This window comes from Vitis vinifera, chromosome 18, assembly GCF_030704535.1.
Source record: "Vitis vinifera cultivar Pinot Noir 40024 chromosome 18, ASM3070453v1".
In the NCBI taxonomy this organism is placed as follows: domain Eukaryota; kingdom Viridiplantae; phylum Streptophyta; class Magnoliopsida; order Vitales; family Vitaceae; genus Vitis; species Vitis vinifera.
In genome coordinates, this window is record NC_081822.1 from 7,925,770 (window position 1) to 7,944,925 (window position 19,156).

Sequence of the window (19,156 nt, forward strand, 5' to 3'; positions counted from 1 at the left end):
TAGCGTTTTTACATGAAATGTTTTTATTGAATTTTTTTTTTAAATGTTAAAAAAAATATATATGTATTAAATATTTCTCTTTAAAATACCATAAATATTTTTTTTTTTAATTATAAGTAATTTTTTAAAATTTTAAAAATATTTTCTAGGTTTTATCAAATATTTAATTTTTCTTCAAAAACATTTTTTTATAAGTTGAAAGTAGTGGTTAAAAATCCTGTCAAACGTACATCGATTCTGACCTTTTTGAGAGGAACATGTCCCATTATAAAAATTTTGCACCTCATACGCCCATCATAATATTTTTGCAGCTCCGAATTTAAATGTTGATCCACAATGACATGCAAAACTAGTTGCTGTCATCGTCCTCACATTCATCCATATCCTATTAGGAATTATTTCAAAAGATATCAGTTGTAATCAATGTTTGGATGGTAAAGAAATCAATGCAATGGCCTTTGTACCACTCCAGCTCTCATAAATAAGGAAAGCGACCTATATCTTATCTTATATACCATATCTCCAACAATAGTGTCACACATTCCAAGAAAACATTTAATGGAGAGTAGAGACATACAACACTCGCATCCCTGGGCCATTCTAGAAATGCCTAAGAAACTAGCCATGTGGGGGCTTGGGGCTTGATTGTTTCAGAGTTGGGAAAAGAGGTTGACCATGGTTGGACGAGGCCGACACTTCGCCAGTAAAGGCTGAGCCTTAGGCAGAGTGAGACCACCCCCCTCAGTCATGTCCACCATCTGCTCATCAACCCTCTCCCAATCAAAGCACTGAATGAGAGAACCCAAGGCCAGCCCAACTATGCGGATGGCTAGGGCCTCCCCTGGACAACCTCGTCTCCCTGACCCAAAAGGAACAAACTTGAACCCATCTCGATCCCCTTCTACACCCTCGAATCTCTCTGGCCTGAATTCTGTGGGATCACCCCAAATTTTGTGGTCACTTTGTATAGCCCACAGATTAACAAGCAGCATGGTGCCTTGTGGGATGCGAAACCCTCCTACAGAGCACTCCTTTGACGACTCATGAGGGACTAGCAATGGGCCTGCCGGATACATACGCAGTGTCTCCTTAATGATGCTTCGGAGATAAGGAAGCTGGGCTAGGTCCAGTTCCTCAATCAGACGATCATGTCCCAAGCGGTCGTCAATCTCTTGATGTGCCTTCTTAAGGACTTTTGGATTGTTCAGCAAAAGCGACAATGCCCATTCCATGGTCCCAGCCGAGGTATCTGTTCCTCCGGTCAACATAGACTGCGTGCAAAGACAAGTAATCAGATTAGGTTTTGTACTTCAAAGAATTGATGGGAGAAGAGTTCAGCAAAGTCGAATAGTAGGTAACAGAAAGAAGCAAGCAATATTCACTGGGCAATCCCATTTTCAGAACCTCTTTCCTTCAACAGGAAAGCAGACCAAATTATTTGAACATTGCACTGAAAGTCGCCAAGACTCAACAAATCCGACATTGGCACCCCTTAGGGTATTTGAATGTTTGTCCACAGAAATGGAAATTGTTTATTTTGAATTTTTTTCATGGTTCAGAAAGAATTTGACAAGTTATTGCTAATTATCGTATAAGATTGTATTTTGCAAATTTAATCAGATGAATTTTGCGAATTCAATCAGATGAATTTTTCATTTTAAATCTATAAATTTTGGAGAAGGAAATATGGATCTTACTAGCATGAGGCCTCTGATGATCTCGTCTGTATAGTACTCAGGCTCTGTCTCTTGCAGCGATAACAGAACTTCAATCATCGTCTTCTGCCTCCCTTCGCAGTTACTTCCCTTCCTTCTGTGCTCTTCTATCAAATTCTGTATGAAGCTCTCTCGCCTTTTTTGCAACTTAATCAACCTCCTCTCTGTCCCTTTCAACCCTAGCCAGCCCAAAATTGGTAAGAAATCTACCATATTCGTCGCACCTGCTAACTGGAACGTCTCCGACACCATCTCTCGAAACATCCTAGCCTCCTCCACCTCCCCGATATTCTCACCATAATACCGCTTTCCGCCGATCATCTTCATCATCACATTAAGTGTCATCTCGAAGAACGCAGATTTCATTTCCACCATCTGACTTTGATTCTTAAAAAGCCAGCGAACCAGAGATCGGACTTCATCGGAGCGAATGCCGGAAAGCGTCTGAAGACGATTGGATGATAGAATCTCGAAAGAGGAAATTCGCCGGAGATTTCGCCAATGGTCGCCGTGGGGGGCCCAGCTCATGGATGTATAGTTGTAACCTAGGTGTTTGCCGGCGATCAGGCGAGGGCGGTTGGCAAAAACGACGTCGTTCTTGGTGAAACATTCCTCAGAGGCTGAAGGTGAGGAAACAAGGAGTACAGGCCGGGAACCGAATCGAAGGAAGAGTATGGGGCCGTGGCGGTCCGAAATTTTGGATAAGGTTCGGTGCAGCGGTTTCTTAAGGAGATAGAGATGGCCGATCAAGGGCAAAGTGGGGAAGGGACTTGGTGGGAGATTGCGGAACTTGTGAAGGAAGTGCGATGTGAAGACATACAAGACAAAGAAAAGTGGGATATAGAAGTACAGCATCTCCATGGATGCCTAAATATCTATTCTGCCAGACTGCCCCTGCTACCGGTGGAGTCTCGGCCCTCCATCCCGACACTCCATTTCCACTGGTTTCAAGTTCGACTTTTTAAGTCCACACAACTTGTTAGAAATGACTATTAAAATAGCTATTTAATCGGATGAGATAAATCATAAGTCATATCTTCCAAACAATGACCTCCGTCTTAAACACATTTTGAGAAAATAAAAAAATAATAAAAATAAAAATTCCTCGGGTTAAAATGATTTAATGACTCAATTGAAGTTATTAAATAGATTAAATATATTTGATAACTTAATATTTTAATTTAAAATTAAAAAATTATTTTAATTATTAAATTAAAATAATTAACTTATTTTTAATTCTAAATTTTTTTTATCTTATTTATTCACATCTAAAGAAAATATATTTATTAATCATTACTCCATATTTATAATTCATTTTTTATAAGAAATATTTTAAATTTATTTTATATATATATAAAAGTAATACTTTTAAGTACAAATATTTAATAAATAAATTAATTGCTTAAGATTAATGAAAATAAATATTACTTAAAAATAACGGTGATAAATATTAATTATAATTAATAAGAGTATATATATATATACATGCTAATTTGATAATTTAAAATAAATTTTATGTTAATTTCATTAAACAATTTTAATGTTTAAAGTAAAAAATAAGAAATAAGTTTTAATTTAATAAATTAAAAATAATTTGATTTAAAATCAATTTTAATTATTAAGTAATAAATATTAAGTTTTATTAAATATGTACGTTTTTTTCAGAATTATCAAGCACCATTAAGCCTGAGGTAAAGATGTGGTAACTCACAACAGTTCATTTGATTAGATATGATTTTCTTTTATAATTTTAGTGGGCTCATTAGGTAGGCGTGCAAATGAACAAATTATTGCCCCAACATTTTTGGGAAAGTTGAATTGTGGCATCCTGCAGTAGTGGTATAGGTTTCACCAATCTTACATGGGAGTCTATGTGGACAAGGTATTAATTTTATTACTATGATATTTAATAAAATGGCATTATGACTTGAATTTCATGGCCATTGATAACTAGTTTATGGGTGTTTAGATGGGGATTTCACTGGCAGCCTGGCAAATTCCAAATGCTTTATCACTTGCACATGAGGTTAGCAGGATAGAAGGGAACAAAAAGTAGAGAATTTGTTTGGATGAACAAATGAAGCAAATGCATACTGTGAGCCCAAGCCAAGATGAGTCTGCTGCATTTCCATGCACATCATCAACTAAAGTGGAAGCCGGAAGGGTGGAAGGGCCGATACTCTGGAGGCTATAAGCCGTATTCCAATGATAAACTTCACAAACCAAAGGACCCAAAAAGTGTCCCTAAAGTTGAGAAAGGAGGCTCACCATGGATGGTCGTGGTCTACACTTAGCCACCAAGGACTGAGCTTTGGGCATGGTGAGCCCTGTTCCTTCGCTCATGTCCACCATCTCCTCATCAACTCTCTCCCACTCGAAGAACTGAATCAGTGAGCCTAAGGCCAACCCAACCACCCGCATTGCCAATCCTTCCCCGGGGCACCCCCTCCTCCCAGCCCCAAAAGGCGAAAACATGAATCCATTTCTTTGTCCCTCTGGACCTTGGAATCTCTCTGGCTTAAATTTTGAAGGCTCTGCCCATAACATAGGATCATTTTGTATAGCCCACATGTTCACCAACAGCATTGTACCACTTGGGACTCTGAAACCCCCCACAGTGCACTCCTCGGATGACTCGTGGGGTACTAGCAGTGGAGCAGCTGGGTACATTCGGAGTGTCTCCTTAATAATGCCACGGAGATAGGGAAGCTCTGCTATATCTAATTCATCAATCAGCCTGCTTTTTCCCAAGTGGGAGTCTATTTCAGCCTGGGCTTTCTCAAGGGCTTCTGGATTGTTCAGCAAAAGTGACATTGCCCACTCCATTGTCCCAGCTGAAGTGTCGGTTCCTGCTGATAACATGACCTACACACAAAGTATAACAATCTGCATTATTCACTGCCCCAAAGAACTCACATGTTTAAAACCTTTTATAGTTGGACAAGTACAGTCGTTTGGCCACAATTTCTAAATAAGAGAATACTTTGGAACAGCATGATATTACTTGCAGGCCCATTCTTTGAGTTTGATTGGTTTGATCATTTTCTATATAAAGGGATTCTCAATTGCTTTCCAGATTAAGAACCACAACTTGACATAAAGTTTGGCCATCGCCTTCCACTAATTTACCTCAGTATCTTTTTAGTGAAAACCGAGATTATCCCGTATAGAATGGAATTACTTAAGAGGCAATTTCTGAAAACTATATTTCCTGATAGAGTTGATTGAGGTGAGTTGAATATTTTTTTCAAGTAACAAGAAGGTTTACCTCTGAAGCTAGAATAATTAATAGTTTGTCTAGAGTGTAGGTGAAGAGAGATTACTTGCATCATGCCTCTAATGATGTCATCTGTATAGCATTCAGGTTCAGTTTCTTGCAATGATAATAGGACATCAAGCATAGTCTTGCTCCTCCCTTCACAAGGACTTCTCATTCTTCTGTGCTCTTCAATCAAATTCTGCATGAATCCATCTCTTTTCCCCTGCAATATCACCAACTTCTTTTCGATTCCATTTAATCCAATCCACTTCGAGAATGGTACAAAATCTACAATATTGGTTGCCCCACTCAACTCAAAGGTCTCTGCCACTATCTCCCGAAACTTTCTTGTTTCCTCCAATTCTGTAACATTGTCACCGTAGTACCTCTTTCCTGAGATCATTCTCATCATATTGTTAAGTGTCAGCTCAAAAAACATGGATTTCATATCCACAGCAGAAAATTGACCTTCACTGGAGGCTCTGAAGAGCTGGCAAAGTAGTGCCCGGACCTCATCAATCCGGATGTCATAGAACATCTGAAGCCTATTGGATGACAATATCTCCAGGGAAGCTATACGCCTTAAATTGCGCCAATGTTGACCATATGGTGCCCAGGTAAGAGTGGTGTAATTGTAACCCAGGTGTTTTCCAGCCAGTAGGCGGGGGCGGTTTGCAAAAACAATGTCGTTTTTGGTGAAGCATTCCTCCGCGGCAGAGGGGGAAGACACAATGATGACAGGGCGAGAGCCAAATCTGATGAACAGGATTGGACCATATTGGTTAGAAATTTTAGCAAAGGTGCGATGAAGGGGTTTCTTGAAGAGGTGGAGATGACCTATTATGGGTAGGGAGAGAGGAGGACTTGGTGGGAGTTTTTTGTTGGATTGGAAAAAGTGCTTGGTAAGAAAGTATATGAAGAGGAAGAGCAGAATGTAGCAATAAGAGGTGTCCATGGATGTACTGATGGCCTGAAAGTTGATGTACTTGGAGTAAGCATCAGCCACCCTTGAAGGATAGTAACCCCTGTTCACCATGGTTGATAGCCTAGCAACAGCATACCATGTTTGCAAATTTGCAATAAAAGGATCAGTAGTTGGCATCCATCACTGATGGTTTATTCTAGTATATATGGACCCATCAAATGTATATATGGAGCAGACCAATGCCATTCAACCCTGACGCTTTTTCTTATCTCCTTAGATGCCTTTGGGATAACTGGATCCAATGTTTTGATGAGGCCAAACTGCTGCCCAAAATTTTAAAAACTGTATGTTCGACATAAATTGACAGACTTATCCATCAAGGGACCAGCCTAGCCTGTCTCATATACTTTTTCCTTGTGTAGAATATTATTTTTGGACCACTGCCCTTTGTTATTAGCCCACGTCGATGATAGGAACGAAGTAAGATTTGTTATGTTTGATTGTAGTTTTCCAAACATTAGGACTTTATGCTTTGTTAGGCGGCTTTCTTATAAAGAAAATCTTCTACCATTTAGCATGGGAAAGGCATATTCCTTGAAAGGGCAGGAGTTGTCCTTGTGGAGAAATTGTGATGCGGTAACTCCATCTGAACTAAGTTGCTCCAAGAAATAATAATGACAACAATATATTTTGTGTGAGAGATTAATCAGTGGCTCCATCATGTCTGCCTCAGACTGAGCTGAATCCTAGTTTGTTGATTTTAGTCTCTCTGGAGTAGTGGAACTCATTTAACACAACAATTAGTTCAACCCTGGAAAGCAGAAGAACAAGGCTCAAGGGGGACAACAATCATTATAGTGATGAATAAGTAACACAAACTCATTGTACAGCAATTTGATAATATCCCCTTTTTTTCAATTACAAACACCTTAAAGAAATAGAATTTTGGTTGATGCTCTGGCTGGCAAGACAAATTAACTCCCTTTATGCTCATATTTCCATGTAGCGCTTGAACTCAGTCAACATGGGCACAAGATCTGGGGATATGAAATTCCTTCCTAAACATAATCACGTAAAACCACAAGCTTGAGGATTTAGACCCTAAGGAGTGAACAATTTTCTTACTTTGTGAATGAACCTTCGACATATTGGACAAACCTTGTTCTCCCCTTCTATAATCCTGCAAAATGCATGCTTATGAGATCACTAAATGGTTACTTGATGAAATGAATACAAAAATATTTGGGAGTGGGCACCTTTTAGCACAGTCATAGCAGGTGGCACAATGACCACAGGGAACAAAGAAGCAGTTCCGTGGCTCATCGTAGCAAATAGTGCAAATCTTCCCATCATACAAATCCTCTGAGGAGCTGCTAGACATTCCTGATTCTGCATCTTCTTCACCTGTTCCATAGGTGAGCCGAAATAGCTTCTCTGGCATTAAGGGGTGAGTTTCAGTTACTTCCCGAGGCGTTATCTCCTCTACATGTACTTCGTTGTCTCCCTCGCAGGCTCCAAGGTATTTCAATACCAGAAATATAATAATTACGACAAATCCTGTGAACAAAACATCCAGAAGTCTAGCTACAGACAGATTAATAATCAAACAAAATTTGAGCTCAATACAATACCTAAAATCGAAACGTAGGTTACCACACGAGCCACAAAAGAAAGCTCAATGTACCATCCAGCAAGATCTCCCTGTAATTACGTTGTCCATTAAGGTTAATTGGGTGAAAAAGTCATGGATTTTAGTTGAAAAAATCATGTAGAGGTGTGAACTTACATTGTTGGGTGTGGTTAGTATGACAAATTGAGTATTGGGGAAGAGAAGATTGAGACGACAGGATCCCTTTATTGTTGAACACATGCTCTTTGCCTTAGTGATATCGTACATCTTGGATGTAACATTAACATTCAATGTCATTATGACGCTTTTACGATTGGCGTTTATGATGCCTACATAGTATCTATTGTCTTCCAGGATTGTGTATTCGGCTTCTCTCCCTGTACATATAAATATTATGTTAATGTTATCCACTAGATCATCGGTAACCTCTTTGAGGAACCAATTTTGTAGAAGGCCATTAACTTGCTCCAAGGGAGGAAATTAATGGCTGGAAGGAGCTGGCTAGAGAACAATGGACTGTGTTACCATTTGTTGATTCATGGAAGGGAAAGGCAGCAGGGGAATTTGTTGGATTCGGCAGCAAAGTTTCGTATTTTCGTTCCCCTGCAACAGAGATGTATTCAGGTGGTATTTATTAGATACAAAGTTCAAATCCAATTGAAATTAATAAGATCTTTTTCTAAAATTATTTAAGAAAGGAAATGATGATAAATTGAAGGCAACCTTTAATTAGAAACACTTGCAGATCACTCAAACTACTAGGTTGAGCTTCCCATCTGACACGGATACTCGAACCTTTATTCAACCACAAGGAGAATCCCTGAAAAGGCCGTCCATTTTAAGGAGGGAAATAGATCAAGGTCTTTTTTTTTTGAAAGATAAAATAAAATAAAAATTAAATTAAACAAAAACTTCTGTAAATTACCTTTCGGCCATAGGATCCAACGATGAGATAATTGGAGACGCTCCAATTTGTTTCGACACTCAATTCTGGCTTCTCCGCAAACCCGTAAAGAAGAACCCCCTTTTTATCATCGTCCTTCACTTCAATCTGCTTTACAAAAAGGGAACTTGCCTTCATCAAGCGGGAGGAGCTTGGTCCAAGCACCATTCGGCAGTTCCCGTAATACCCATATCGAATGCTGACCGTGACTGCAAAAGCAAGAAAAGAGATTGTCGTTTCAAAATGCAGGGTCAAGGAAGGAGCAACTGCCAAAGAAATGAAATTTTACATGCCACATAGCCATAGAGTTAAAGGAGCAAGCAAGCGAGCGGTGGACTCTTGCCACCCCTGATGACGACTGGGAGGTGCCAACACTGGTCTGTACATTCTCCCTTCGGGGAATAGGAAATAGGGAATAGCAACGAGGGCTGAAACAAAGAGAAAGAAGGGGCGAGCCAGGAAGAGACACAACTCAGAGCTAATGGTCTAAACTATGGAGGGAGGACTGGTAGATTTCACTACACAAGTTCCAACTAACCGTTTCTTTCTTAGATTGGCGGGTAATGAATGGCAATTTTCTTTTCTTTTATATTTTGAATGTTAGGTGTTGGTTATTTGGCATATGCTGACCTACACCATTCACCAACCCAGCTTCCTTCTATTACACTTTCTCCATTCTTTCTTCAATTTCTGCGTCTGAATTTTTAGAACTCAAAATTTTTTATTTCGAGTTTAATTGTTTAAAGTCACAGTGATGCAATGAATCCCATTCTTTCAAGAAGATTGATTTAATAATTGGACACTCATTTAATTGCACTTTTTATTATTTTTTACTATTTAATATTAAAAGTCTAACATATCAAAAAACTAAGAAGATGGAAATAAAAAATTAATAATTATTGTATTTCATTTTTAACCAATTATTTATCCAAGGATACAACATATCTCATAAATTAAATATTTTTTTTCATTCATTTTATTAATTTTTAAATTGTTTATATATATATATATATAACATAGTTTAAATAAAACAAATACGAATGAATATATAAAAATATTTTTTTTTTTAACTTTAAGACATCATGTTTGTTTCTCAAAATTATTAAAAAATACTGTGAAAATTTATCATAGAAAATGAGTTATTGGATCAACTAAATTGGTATTGGAGTTTTTGGATTCTTAAACTAGTATTTGAATTAGGTTATATTTGATTCTCGTAAAATATTTGAGAAAAAAACATAAAAAATAAAAAAAAAATCAAATATAATTAAAATTAATTAAAATTTTACATTTTTTAGAATTATTTAATATCTACATAAAAGAAAAAAAATAGTTAAATAAATTTAAATAAGATGCAAAAATGATTTACCAATTTTAAATCTATGTTTTATATTTTTATTCAAATTCTTCGAAAATCAAATATAATCTTAAAAGTAGAATTATATTTTTTATTTGAAATGAAGGAAAGTTTAATATTATTATTATTATTATTATTATTATTATTATTATTATTAAGCATTTCTCTTGGAAGATGCTGAATAAAATGTCACAATTATTATTTAAGAATTTAAATTAAATTATTTTTAAAATTATTAACTTAAAATTTATTAATTTATTTTTATTTTAAATATTAAACCCATCTTATAAAGGTGGACAGTTCATATATATATGTTAAGCATTTCTCTTTGAAGATGCTGAATAAAATGTCATAATTATTATTTAAGAATTTAAATTAAATTATTAATTTAAAATTTATTACTTCCCTTTTATTTTAAATATTAAACGCATCTTAAAACTTAACCCGTATCTTGAACCGGGGGATCCTATAAAGGTAGACGGTTCATACAAAACCGAAAGGTTCTATTTCCCTTTTTATATTTTCACCCCTCTTGGGCCCACCACCATCCATTTTTGCCCTTTCTTTTGGCCTTTTTCCTCCTGGGTCCCACCTTGGCAGCCCACTGCCAGCTTTTGGCCTTTTTTTTTTAATCATTTTTTAAAATAAAAAAAAAAAGGTTTATTACGATACACTACACATGCTTCGAATAAATAAAAAATCAAAATATTTATATTTAATTCAAATTTTCCTCGCCCTCACTAAAATATAATATCCATTCAAATCAAATGTAGAATTTGGGTAATCAAAAGTATTAATTTATTTTTAATTAAATGTATTAAGTTTTCCATAAAAAAAAAAAAGAAAAAAAAAAAGAAGCAAGTGACTACCTCTGTCCCTATATGTCATTTACCTACACTAAATATATTGATTGTGTTGATATTTGTATCAAAACCAAATATTAATATAATAAAATCATAAGGCTAATAAAATTTGAATAAAAATAATAAATTTTTATTTCACTCTTTAATACATAATATATCTTCTTAATAAGCAAAAATTATGATTTTACTATTTAATAAAATAAAAATTATTAATTCATTTATATGTTATACTTATCATGATTTATTATAATAATATGAAAAATAAAATAATAAAGTATTTTAAGTTTTTAATTATTTACATATAATTTTAACTTCTATTCAATATTTTTATTTTTCGTGGAGCAGCTGGATTATTCAACAATAACTTCTTTAATTGATTCTAATTCTAAAAACATTAATATTTACTATAAAAGAAAATTGAGTAATGATATTATTTTGACTTGGGTGGTGTTTGTTTTTTTGGCTTTTTACTGAAAGCAATTTAGTTTTAGAATTTAGATTGTTTGTTTTTTTATTTTTTCATCATTTATTATAAACTTTTTACTAAATAGAAAAAGTCAAAATATGTAACTTTTTTTAAATAGAAAAAATAATATATTGGTTTTTTTTACTTTTTAATATTTAATAGAAATAAAATACTATAAAAACAAACAACCTAATATTTAACACTATTAAGTATTAAGGTTCTATTTAGATGAAGTAAAAAAATAAACACCACCTTAATGCTCAACTTTATTTTTAATTTTAAAATTGTGACATTAAGGTGGTATTTGTTTTTTTACTTAATTCTAAATAGAACCTTAATACTTAATAGTATTAAATATTAGGTTGTTTGTTTTTGTAGTATTTTATTTCTATTAAGTATTAAAAAGTAAAAAAAAATCATTGTGTTATTTTTTCTATTTAGAAAAAGCCACATATTTTGGTTTTTTATATTTAGTAAAAAGTTTATAGTAAGTCATGAAAAAGTAAAAAAACAAACAACCTAAATTTTAAAACTAAATGGTTTTCAGAAAAAAGCCAAAAAAACAAACACCACCTAAGTTATTTTTTAAATATATCTAATTTACTTGATTTACCAAATGTCATATTTATTTATTTCTTTATTTAAAATGATGTGAGTGTTAAGAGAGTAAAGATGGGTGTGTTTAACATTACCCTAAAAATAATGAAAACCCATTACAAGGAGGGCCATTGAGAAGCAGAAAATTTTGATACTCATATGGGAGGTGATAATGCTATACATGTCATTATACATGCATAATGAGACAGTATACCGATATTAAAAAATGATTGTGGTGTATCATATCCGTCAATCTTCGGCAAAGCTTTTTTGCCGAAGACAAGGGACAAGAGGGCTGGAGGTGGCAGTGACAAGTAGGCCTTGCAGGTGAGGCGTGGGATGAAGAGCAGAATTAGGCTGGAAGAAAACAAAGAGAGTGAGGACACGTTGCTAATGCCTGGCCTCTGGCTCGACACTGGTATCATCCTCGTCATCCCCGCCCTCACAAACTCGAACTACCACTGCCTGCTACCTGAGAGATTTAGCCTGCCACTCCACCTCTTCACCCTCCAACATATGATCAGCTTTAATCGAGCCTTCTTCCCTGTCCTAGTTTTTATCACCATTACTTAATTACTGCAATTTCCCCTCTGGGATACAGAATGGGACCCCAGCAGGAAAAAAACGAACTTCTTTAGTAGTCTTTTGTTGAGATATTTATCCTTAGAGACCGCTGCACATGTGGTGAAATTGAAATATAAAAGAGGGGTGCATGCAACCACAAGAAAAAAGTGTAACAAGTGGAGGCAAATGCATTGCTTGCTGACAGTACTGATATGTGCACACCTATTGTTGATACTGTGGGCACCTTCAAGACCGAAGGTGTGAAACAACCACAGTCGCCTGGTAGGGAGAGTTGTAGGAGTCTATCCCTCTTAAGTGATAATGTTGTGTGCCCCTATCACTTCCTTACTAGAAGCACCAACTAGGCGATGCACCGCCATATATCCGCTCTTTCTCTTGTCATCTTCTTTGAATGGCCTGACAATGACAAAAACCATGGTTTATATATCCTTGTTTTCTAAGCCTTGCTTTTGCACCATCCTTTTTCTTCCTCCATTAGTTTCCAAACGCGGCGATTTACTTTTGTGAGGTTTGTTGATTTTATATCTTCAGGGGGGCATCTGAGAGTGACAGATTTGATTCTCTCCCTATTCACTGCTTCTTATAAAACTCATCCTCCTCAAAGAGTACTGTGGGCTTCCAAGAAAAGGAAATAAACCTCAAAAATTAAAGAGGTCAGAGATGGGGAGGGTGAAGCTTCAAATCAAGAAAATTGAGAACACAACGAATAGGCAGGTCACCTTCTCAAAAAGGAGAAATGGGCTTATCAAGAAAGCTTATGAACTTTCTGTTCTCTGTGATGTTGATGTGGCTCTCATCATGTTTTCCCCATCTGGAAGAGTCAGTCTCTTCTCTGGAAATAAGAGGTCTGCTGGAGATATGGATTCACCGCATCTTCTGCTCTTTTCTTCTCTTCCCATTTTTATTTTTTATTTAAATAAATGATCATGTCTTCTCATCCATATATGTTTCAACTAAATCTATTTGATTGTTCATAAGTGACCTGATTTGTTTTTTTGATTTGTTGAAGCATCGAAGAGATCATGACTCGGTATGTAAATCTTCCTGAACATGAACGAGGCCGGTAAGGATATATCTTGGTTCTAGTAATTTTACATAGAAATATCTTTTTTGTTGTGCTGATGTTGATGGCTTTTTCTCTCTCTGATATGGATGTAACTGTGCTTTTACGTGCAACAAAAAAGGCTGCATAATCAAGAGGTGAGCACTTCCTACCTAGATATTATCATTCAGCGGGCTGCCATACTTTTAGGGCTTGTTGCCAATTTGTTAGAAATGATGAATTTTTCATTTTTTTGCAGTTCCTACAAAGGGCTCTTGGTAAGTTGAAAAGTGAAGCTAATCGAACCTATCAAGCTGCAGCCAGGTTAAGATCCTTCCTCTTTGGAAAGCCCCCTGCTTAATTTCTCAATTTATCTTGATGACTTCATTCCCAAGTTTTTGTTCATTTGGGGTTTGTCAATAATGTCCACTTTTTGCTATTTTGCTCGCTTCTTATGCTTTTACTACTACTATTTTTTCTTGCTGTTGCGTGGAGCAGCCCGATGAGTACAGATTCCCAACTCGAGGTATTTTATGCATGAGAACTGATTTGATTTTCAGCTTTTTTCTGTGCTACTAAGACTAAATTATTACATGGATTACAGGAGATTCAACAAGAGATCCTCAAATATAAGTCCCAGTTGGATGATATGCAGAAACGACTAAGGTATACCATTTCTATATTATTCATCTACCAGTAGCTAAAACCCTAAACTACAGCAACCTTTATAGAAGAGATAGGAAATCAACAAGCTTCATACCATCATAATCTCACTCTTTTTAAAGGATATTTGAAGGTGATCCTTCTGAGATCACCACAGTGAGAGAGGTTGAGTACCGGGAGCAGATCCTTGAGGAAACCTTGAAACAGGTTCGGTTTCAGAAGGTAAAATCTACTGCTTATTCATATTCCTCCCCAAGTAAACCCAATCTTATATGCTAGCAACTTACCGAATTCATTACATGCATAACAGCAAGCTTTGGAGGAAAAGTATAATACTACAGAGCCGCAGCCAACTACCCAAGTATGTAGAGATTGTCTTCTTAAACTTTTCTTTGTTCAATCAGTTTGATATCTCCCCAGAAAGGGAAGATAGCTGATGAAATGGATGAAGTGGACGATTTAGAAAAAAAAAAAAAGCAATGGCAATTCTATTTATTTCTGTCAAAAAAAAAATCTGAAGTACTTAACTTGTGGTTGCAATCAGGTGCATCTGCCTCCGGAGACTGCAAATGTAAATGGTTTTATCTCAGGAAATCCAAACAATATGTTGGATTGGCTCCCACCAAGAGACCCACAAGTGCAGATCCTGAATTTTTTGGATTCCAACGGTCTCCTCCCAATGAGGTGCTTACACAGTTATACTAGGGAAAAAAAAAAAGAAGTCCTGTTAGCATTAATATGCATAAGTTCTTTTACCTGACGACAGAAGCCATAATTTCTTCCTCCTTATTTGTTCTTGTTTTCGCAGAGAGCAACCACAGCGCATGGTTGAAATCTTACCGCCATCTTCAACCCTCCTTCCAGGACAAAACATTCATCTTGAGGATCACATGAGCCCGAGCAGCGGGATGGAGGAAGATAATAATGTGCAGCGTCCTCAGTTTGGCCCAGCTATCGATGTAAACCTTTCTCCGTGGGCTGAATTTTATCCGACAGCAGGTACTTCACTAACATCGTCTGTTCTTTGAAATAAGTTTTCATTTCACGTAACTAAATTGCATCAAACACCAGCTCTCTTTGCCCATCAGATTCATCCTGTCAACGAAAATGGTGCAAATGAAAGTATAAAACCCTAGGTGAAGCAACACATCCTTCGGAGGGTCTCAATAGGGCTATTACGGAAAGCTGTAGTTTTGCATATTGAGTAGAAGTTCCTTTGATAGTAAAGTCCAGACAGTAATCATGGACTTAATTTACCTCTTCGCAACATGGTAGAGTTGAATTTGGGAGTCCTAGTTAAGCGATTTTACAAATAAATTGTGACAAGTCAGATATGTTGGCAGGGAATGGCTCCTATCCTGCAGCACAGCCCCGGGGACCGGCACTACTTGAACTGTTTCTGTCTCAGTTCACACCATGAATCATCAACATATCCATCCATGGTACACAGATATCACGTGTGATGTTTATACTTTGTTTTTGCCTTTACTGGCGGTGGTATTGTTATGTCTCTATCTATACCTTGTTGAGTGTTTAGAAATAGTAAGGTAACTTAAATGATTGTTTTTTTACCCTCCTATAATCTTATAAGAAATTTATTTAATATTACTAGTAGTTGTTTCTATTTATATGGATAAATTTGATCATCTCATGCATCATACACATGGAATACATATACATAATCTTCTGTCATATACTTCCACGTATCACAGGAGGTTGAAATTCCCATTGGGAAAGGGTACTGGAAAGGCTTAGCTGAGGCCATGAAGATCTATTCAAATTAATCAAACCTATGGTCCCCGTCACGTATATATAATATAAAAGATGAAGGTTTATATACGTGGGATTCATCAATCTTAATTTGAATAGTCTCTCTTTCGGGTTGACCCAATGATGTATCCTCGGACCTCAGCCATTTTATGGGGTCTTCCCACTCATTTAGTTGGATGCAATTAAGTCTTCCACACCTTTGAAGCCATTGCCTGCCCACCTGGGATTCATCAATCTTAATTTGAATAGTCTCACTTTCGGGTTGACCCGATGATGTATCCTCAGATATTTTATGCAGTTGGATGCAATTAAGTCTTCCACACCTTTGAAGTCAATGCCTGCCCCAATTATGAAACAATATTAAAGATGATTTTTAATAAGGTTAAAGGTCATCACATCCGTTAGCAATGGCGGTGGGTGCCCTTAAATTTTATTTATCCAAGTAGCTTGGTGTTCAAAAGTCAGAAAAGAAGAATAGCCACTGCGACTCAGCTAAAGTGTGATAGTGAATTCACAAGTTGCGATGTTGACTCAATCAATTTCCATACATAAAGCATTGCTTTCATCCGTTTTAAATTTATGGTTAATATTTTCACAAATTTTAAATTTTATATATAATTTTAGCGAAAATCAGAAAAATCGTACACCAATCAACATGATCATGTAATATATTCAATGGTCTTTCTTGGCATATTGGATACACAAAGTTGAGTTAATGAAACAATTCGATGGATTGGACCCATTCAATTAAATACACTCCTGGAATTCGGGAAGACCAGAAAGTGTTGAAAATGTAATTTTTATAGTCATCACCAAATTCCAGTGGTGGAAACACACACTTTGATTCCGCGTCAAGTCATGTCATCGATGCAGTAAATGCCTCCAGTAAATCAATCTTCTGTCGCGATGTTTTCTCAGATGTACATGAACACATCCCCACTATTCAAAGTCTTGAGCGTGGGAGGCTTTGGAAGATGTCCATTTTCCCCAGCAGCCATGGAAGATAGTAAAATATTTGTCAGTCACATCTTTCCCTTGGCTCTGATAGTGCATTATCTCTTCTGTTTTTGTAGTCTGAATGAAACCAGAATACATGGGTTTCGTTTTAATGCTTCATTATGAGGTCACTGACGACAAGGCGGACATCGACCTTCAACTCTCTGGTCCTTGGATTATGAGGCACCATAAGTCCGGCCATGTTGGCAATCTTTGCTTCCCTCAACAAGAGAACCAATTTAAAGGTACCATTCCTAAATCCTAATCAAATGGGTGCGCTTTTCCACTTGAGCTCTAACCACATCAAAGCTGCAACACCACTGAACATAACTATGTGTTCAGAGCTCAAGATTCATGCCTTGACAGGAAATGAAATCTCTAGAGCAATTCCTATCCGGAGCTCGGCAGTCTCAAAAAATTTGGAAGATACCTTTCATCTCTCATCACATTAAGTTTAAGCACTAATAATCTGGGTGGCAGTATACCTGGTGATTAATTTGGGTCGTCTTCAGAATTTGAGGCAACTTCATTTCACCATTAATCATCTACAGCATTTCTTCGTTGGTGCGTTTGGCTTTGGCAACCACAGCCCATGAGTCTCCTGGAAAAAGAGGAGAGTGAATAGGAAGAAAAAAAAAAGTGGCACGCATTTAAAAAATAAAATGTAATTATAACTTATATCTTTGATGAATATCTTTAAAAATAATATATTCGTACTATAATAATTATTTATTTTATTTACTGAGTAGTTATTTCATTTTTAAAATGTAAAAATTAAGTTGAAGGATACATATTGAGTGTGGATTTTAATTTTTTTGTGTTTTTCTTCTTTTTTCTATTCCCTATTACCTGTTACTTATTTCTATTTTTTTTTTCTTTCAATTTATATTTTTATTTTATATCAAATAAAAAGTAATAATGTTTTTTTGTTTCATTTTTAAAAATATTGAACCTTTTTACTCTTATTATAAGCAAGGATAAAAAATTTGAGATTTTTCATCCAAATATTTTTTATCTTTTAGTATTTATCTTTTAGTTTAATTTTCATTTTATTTTAAATTTATATTACCTTTTCATTTATATTTTTCTCTTATTCTTAATTATTTTTTATATTTTCCACATTAGCCATATTTAAATGTTTATATATATATATATATCTATATCCTTTTAGCTTTTTAATTTTTAATGTTTTTATTTTAAAGAGATAAATTTATTGAAAAATAACTAAGATATGAAGTTCTAATATTATATTAATAATTTTTCTCATCTAGATAAATTAATGCAAAGTATTTTGACTCACAACAAGAAAATTGTCAATACAAATTTTTAGTGAAACTTTAGAAATTAAATTTCAAATAAAATATGTTATATAAAATTTTATCTAAAAATTATTGAAAGTGATATTTAAATTTTTTTATTGACTTTCAAACTTATTTTATTTTTTACTTAAAAAGTAATAGAACATGTTTACAAAAAAAATAGTTTTTCATTTTTTAAATAAATGAGTACAAATATATTAAAAGAATTAAAGATAATCTTAGTAAAAAAATTTGAGAAATATGATTATAATTTTAAATATAGATTCATGTGGATAAAATTTCACAAAAAAAAAATAGTAGAAAGAAAGAACATTGCTAAAACTACAAAAATAAAATATACAATTACAAAATTTTGATGATGAAATTAAAAAATAAAATTCAAAATAATTCTTGAGTGAGAATTTAAGTAGGGAAAAATCCTTCAGTGGAAAAAATGAGAAAGTTTTTCAAAATCACTTGAAATTCTTAACAAAAAGTATTCTTATACTCTCTTGTACAATTAGTAAATTTGTCTTATACAGCTAGTGTAATACCCTTGTACAATAACTCAAATTTCATACATCATCTCATGAATATCTGACAATAGGTTGGTTAACCATGTTTGGTTTAGTTTTAAAAAAGAAGAAAAGTTGTTATATAATTTTGTTTTACAATCATCATATGTGAGGTACCTATTCAAATGACCATATACAAGTTAGATAAAGTGCATGAGATGAATATATGTTTAACCAATGTGTGTAAGGAATGTCATTCATCATTGGTTAAGGGAAATAAACAAATAAGTTTTTCAGAATCACTTAAAATCCTTCACAAATGATAGTCTTGTATACCCTTGTACAGTTAGTATATTTGTCATGTACACTTAGTATAAATACCTTGTATAGTAACCCAAATTCTATATAGTACCCCTACTCAATGTGTAACCATAGATAGGTTAACCATGTTTTCATTGGTTTGGTTCAAAAAATAGTAGAAAATGAAAAAACAAAATATTCTCTCAAACATCATTAGTGGGATAAATATTTG

At 35.0% G+C, this 19,156-nt stretch overlaps 4 protein-coding genes across 5 annotated transcripts; 1 reads left to right on the plus strand and 3 right to left on the minus strand.

Annotated features, from left to right (window-relative positions):
* Positions 1 to 482: 482 nt before the first annotated feature.
* On the minus strand, positions 483 to 2,737 carry LOC100267741 (cytochrome P450 81Q32). Its single transcript, XM_002285069.5, has 2 exons — positions 1,698 to 2,737; positions 483 to 1,271 (listed from the first exon to the last, which is right to left on the minus strand). Exons 1-2 carry the CDS (start codon positions 2,574 to 2,576, stop codon positions 651 to 653), a joined length of 1,500 nt encoding a protein of 499 aa, XP_002285105.1. The 5' UTR covers positions 2,577 to 2,737; the 3' UTR covers positions 483 to 650.
* Positions 2,738 to 3,705: 968 nt separating this feature from the next.
* LOC100243685 (cytochrome P450 81Q32) lies at positions 3,706 to 6,175 on the minus strand. The gene is made up of 2 exons (XM_002283186.5): positions 5,039 to 6,175; positions 3,706 to 4,580 (listed from the first exon to the last, which is right to left on the minus strand). Exons 1-2 carry the CDS (start codon positions 6,074 to 6,076, stop codon positions 3,960 to 3,962), a joined length of 1,659 nt encoding a protein of 552 aa, XP_002283222.3. The 5' UTR covers positions 6,077 to 6,175; the 3' UTR covers positions 3,706 to 3,959.
* A 557-nt stretch (positions 6,176 to 6,732) lies between these two features.
* Positions 6,733 to 9,007, minus strand: LOC100248821 (E3 ubiquitin-protein ligase APD2). 2 transcript variants are annotated; one of them, XM_002283180.5, is made up of 8 exons: positions 8,766 to 9,007; positions 8,455 to 8,681; positions 8,253 to 8,349; positions 8,055 to 8,132; positions 7,686 to 7,906; positions 7,531 to 7,600; positions 7,156 to 7,456; positions 6,733 to 7,079 (listed from the first exon to the last, which is right to left on the minus strand). In XM_002283180.5, the coding sequence occupies exons 1-8, from the start codon at positions 8,857 to 8,859 to the stop codon at positions 7,001 to 7,003; spliced, it is 1,167 nt and encodes a 388-aa protein (XP_002283216.2). In that variant the 5' UTR covers positions 8,860 to 9,007; the 3' UTR covers positions 6,733 to 7,000. The 2 variants fall into 2 exon arrangements, with proteins under 2 accessions (XP_002283216.2, XP_010664531.1); XM_010666229.3 differs by having other exon boundaries at positions 8,762 to 8,900.
* Positions 9,008 to 12,705: 3,698 nt separating this feature from the next.
* On the plus strand, positions 12,706 to 15,659 carry LOC100253913 (agamous-like MADS-box protein AGL104). The gene is made up of 11 exons (XM_002285061.4): positions 12,706 to 13,185; positions 13,350 to 13,403; positions 13,525 to 13,540; positions 13,642 to 13,706; positions 13,881 to 13,908; positions 13,987 to 14,048; positions 14,168 to 14,267; positions 14,356 to 14,406; positions 14,590 to 14,729; positions 14,854 to 15,044; positions 15,389 to 15,659. Exons 1-11 carry the CDS (start codon positions 13,001 to 13,003, stop codon positions 15,463 to 15,465), a joined length of 969 nt encoding a protein of 322 aa, XP_002285097.1. The 5' UTR covers positions 12,706 to 13,000; the 3' UTR covers positions 15,466 to 15,659.
* The last annotated feature ends 3,497 nt before the right edge of the window (positions 15,660 to 19,156 follow it).

Coding starts and splice junctions, on each gene's coding strand:
- LOC100267741 (XM_002285069.5), bottom strand. CDS start 2,576: ATGGAGATGCTGTACTTCTATATCCCACTTTTCTTTGTCTTGTATGTC. Junction 1,272..1,697: donor TCATCAGAGGCCTCATGCTA/GTAAGATCCATA, acceptor CTTTGCACGCAG/TCTATGTTGACCGGAGGAAC.
- LOC100253913 (XM_002285061.4), top strand. CDS start 13,001: ATGGGGAGGGTGAAGCTTCAAATCAAGAAAATTGAGAACACAACGAAT. Junction 13,909..13,986: donor GTACAGATTCCCAACTCGAG/GTATTTTATGCA, acceptor CATGGATTACAG/GAGATTCAACAAGAGATCCT. Junction 15,045..15,388: donor TGAATTTTATCCGACAGCAG/GTACTTCACTAA, acceptor ATATGTTGGCAG/GGAATGGCTCCTATCCTGCA.
- LOC100248821 (XM_002283180.5), bottom strand. CDS start 8,859: ATGTACAGACCAGTGTTGGCACCTCCCAGTCGTCATCAGGGGTGGCAA. Junction 7,601..7,685: donor TACTAACCACACCCAACAAT/GTAAGTTCACAC, acceptor ACGTAATTACAG/GGAGATCTTGCTGGATGGTA. Junction 7,080..7,155: donor TGCTATGACTGTGCTAAAAG/GTGCCCACTCCC, acceptor TGCATTTTGCAG/GATTATAGAAGGGGAGAACA.
- LOC100243685 (XM_002283186.5), bottom strand. CDS start 6,076: ATGCCAACTACTGATCCTTTTATTGCAAATTTGCAAACATGGTATGCT. Junction 4,581..5,038: donor TCATTAGAGGCATGATGCAA/GTAATCTCTCTT, acceptor CTTTGTGTGTAG/GTCATGTTATCAGCAGGAAC.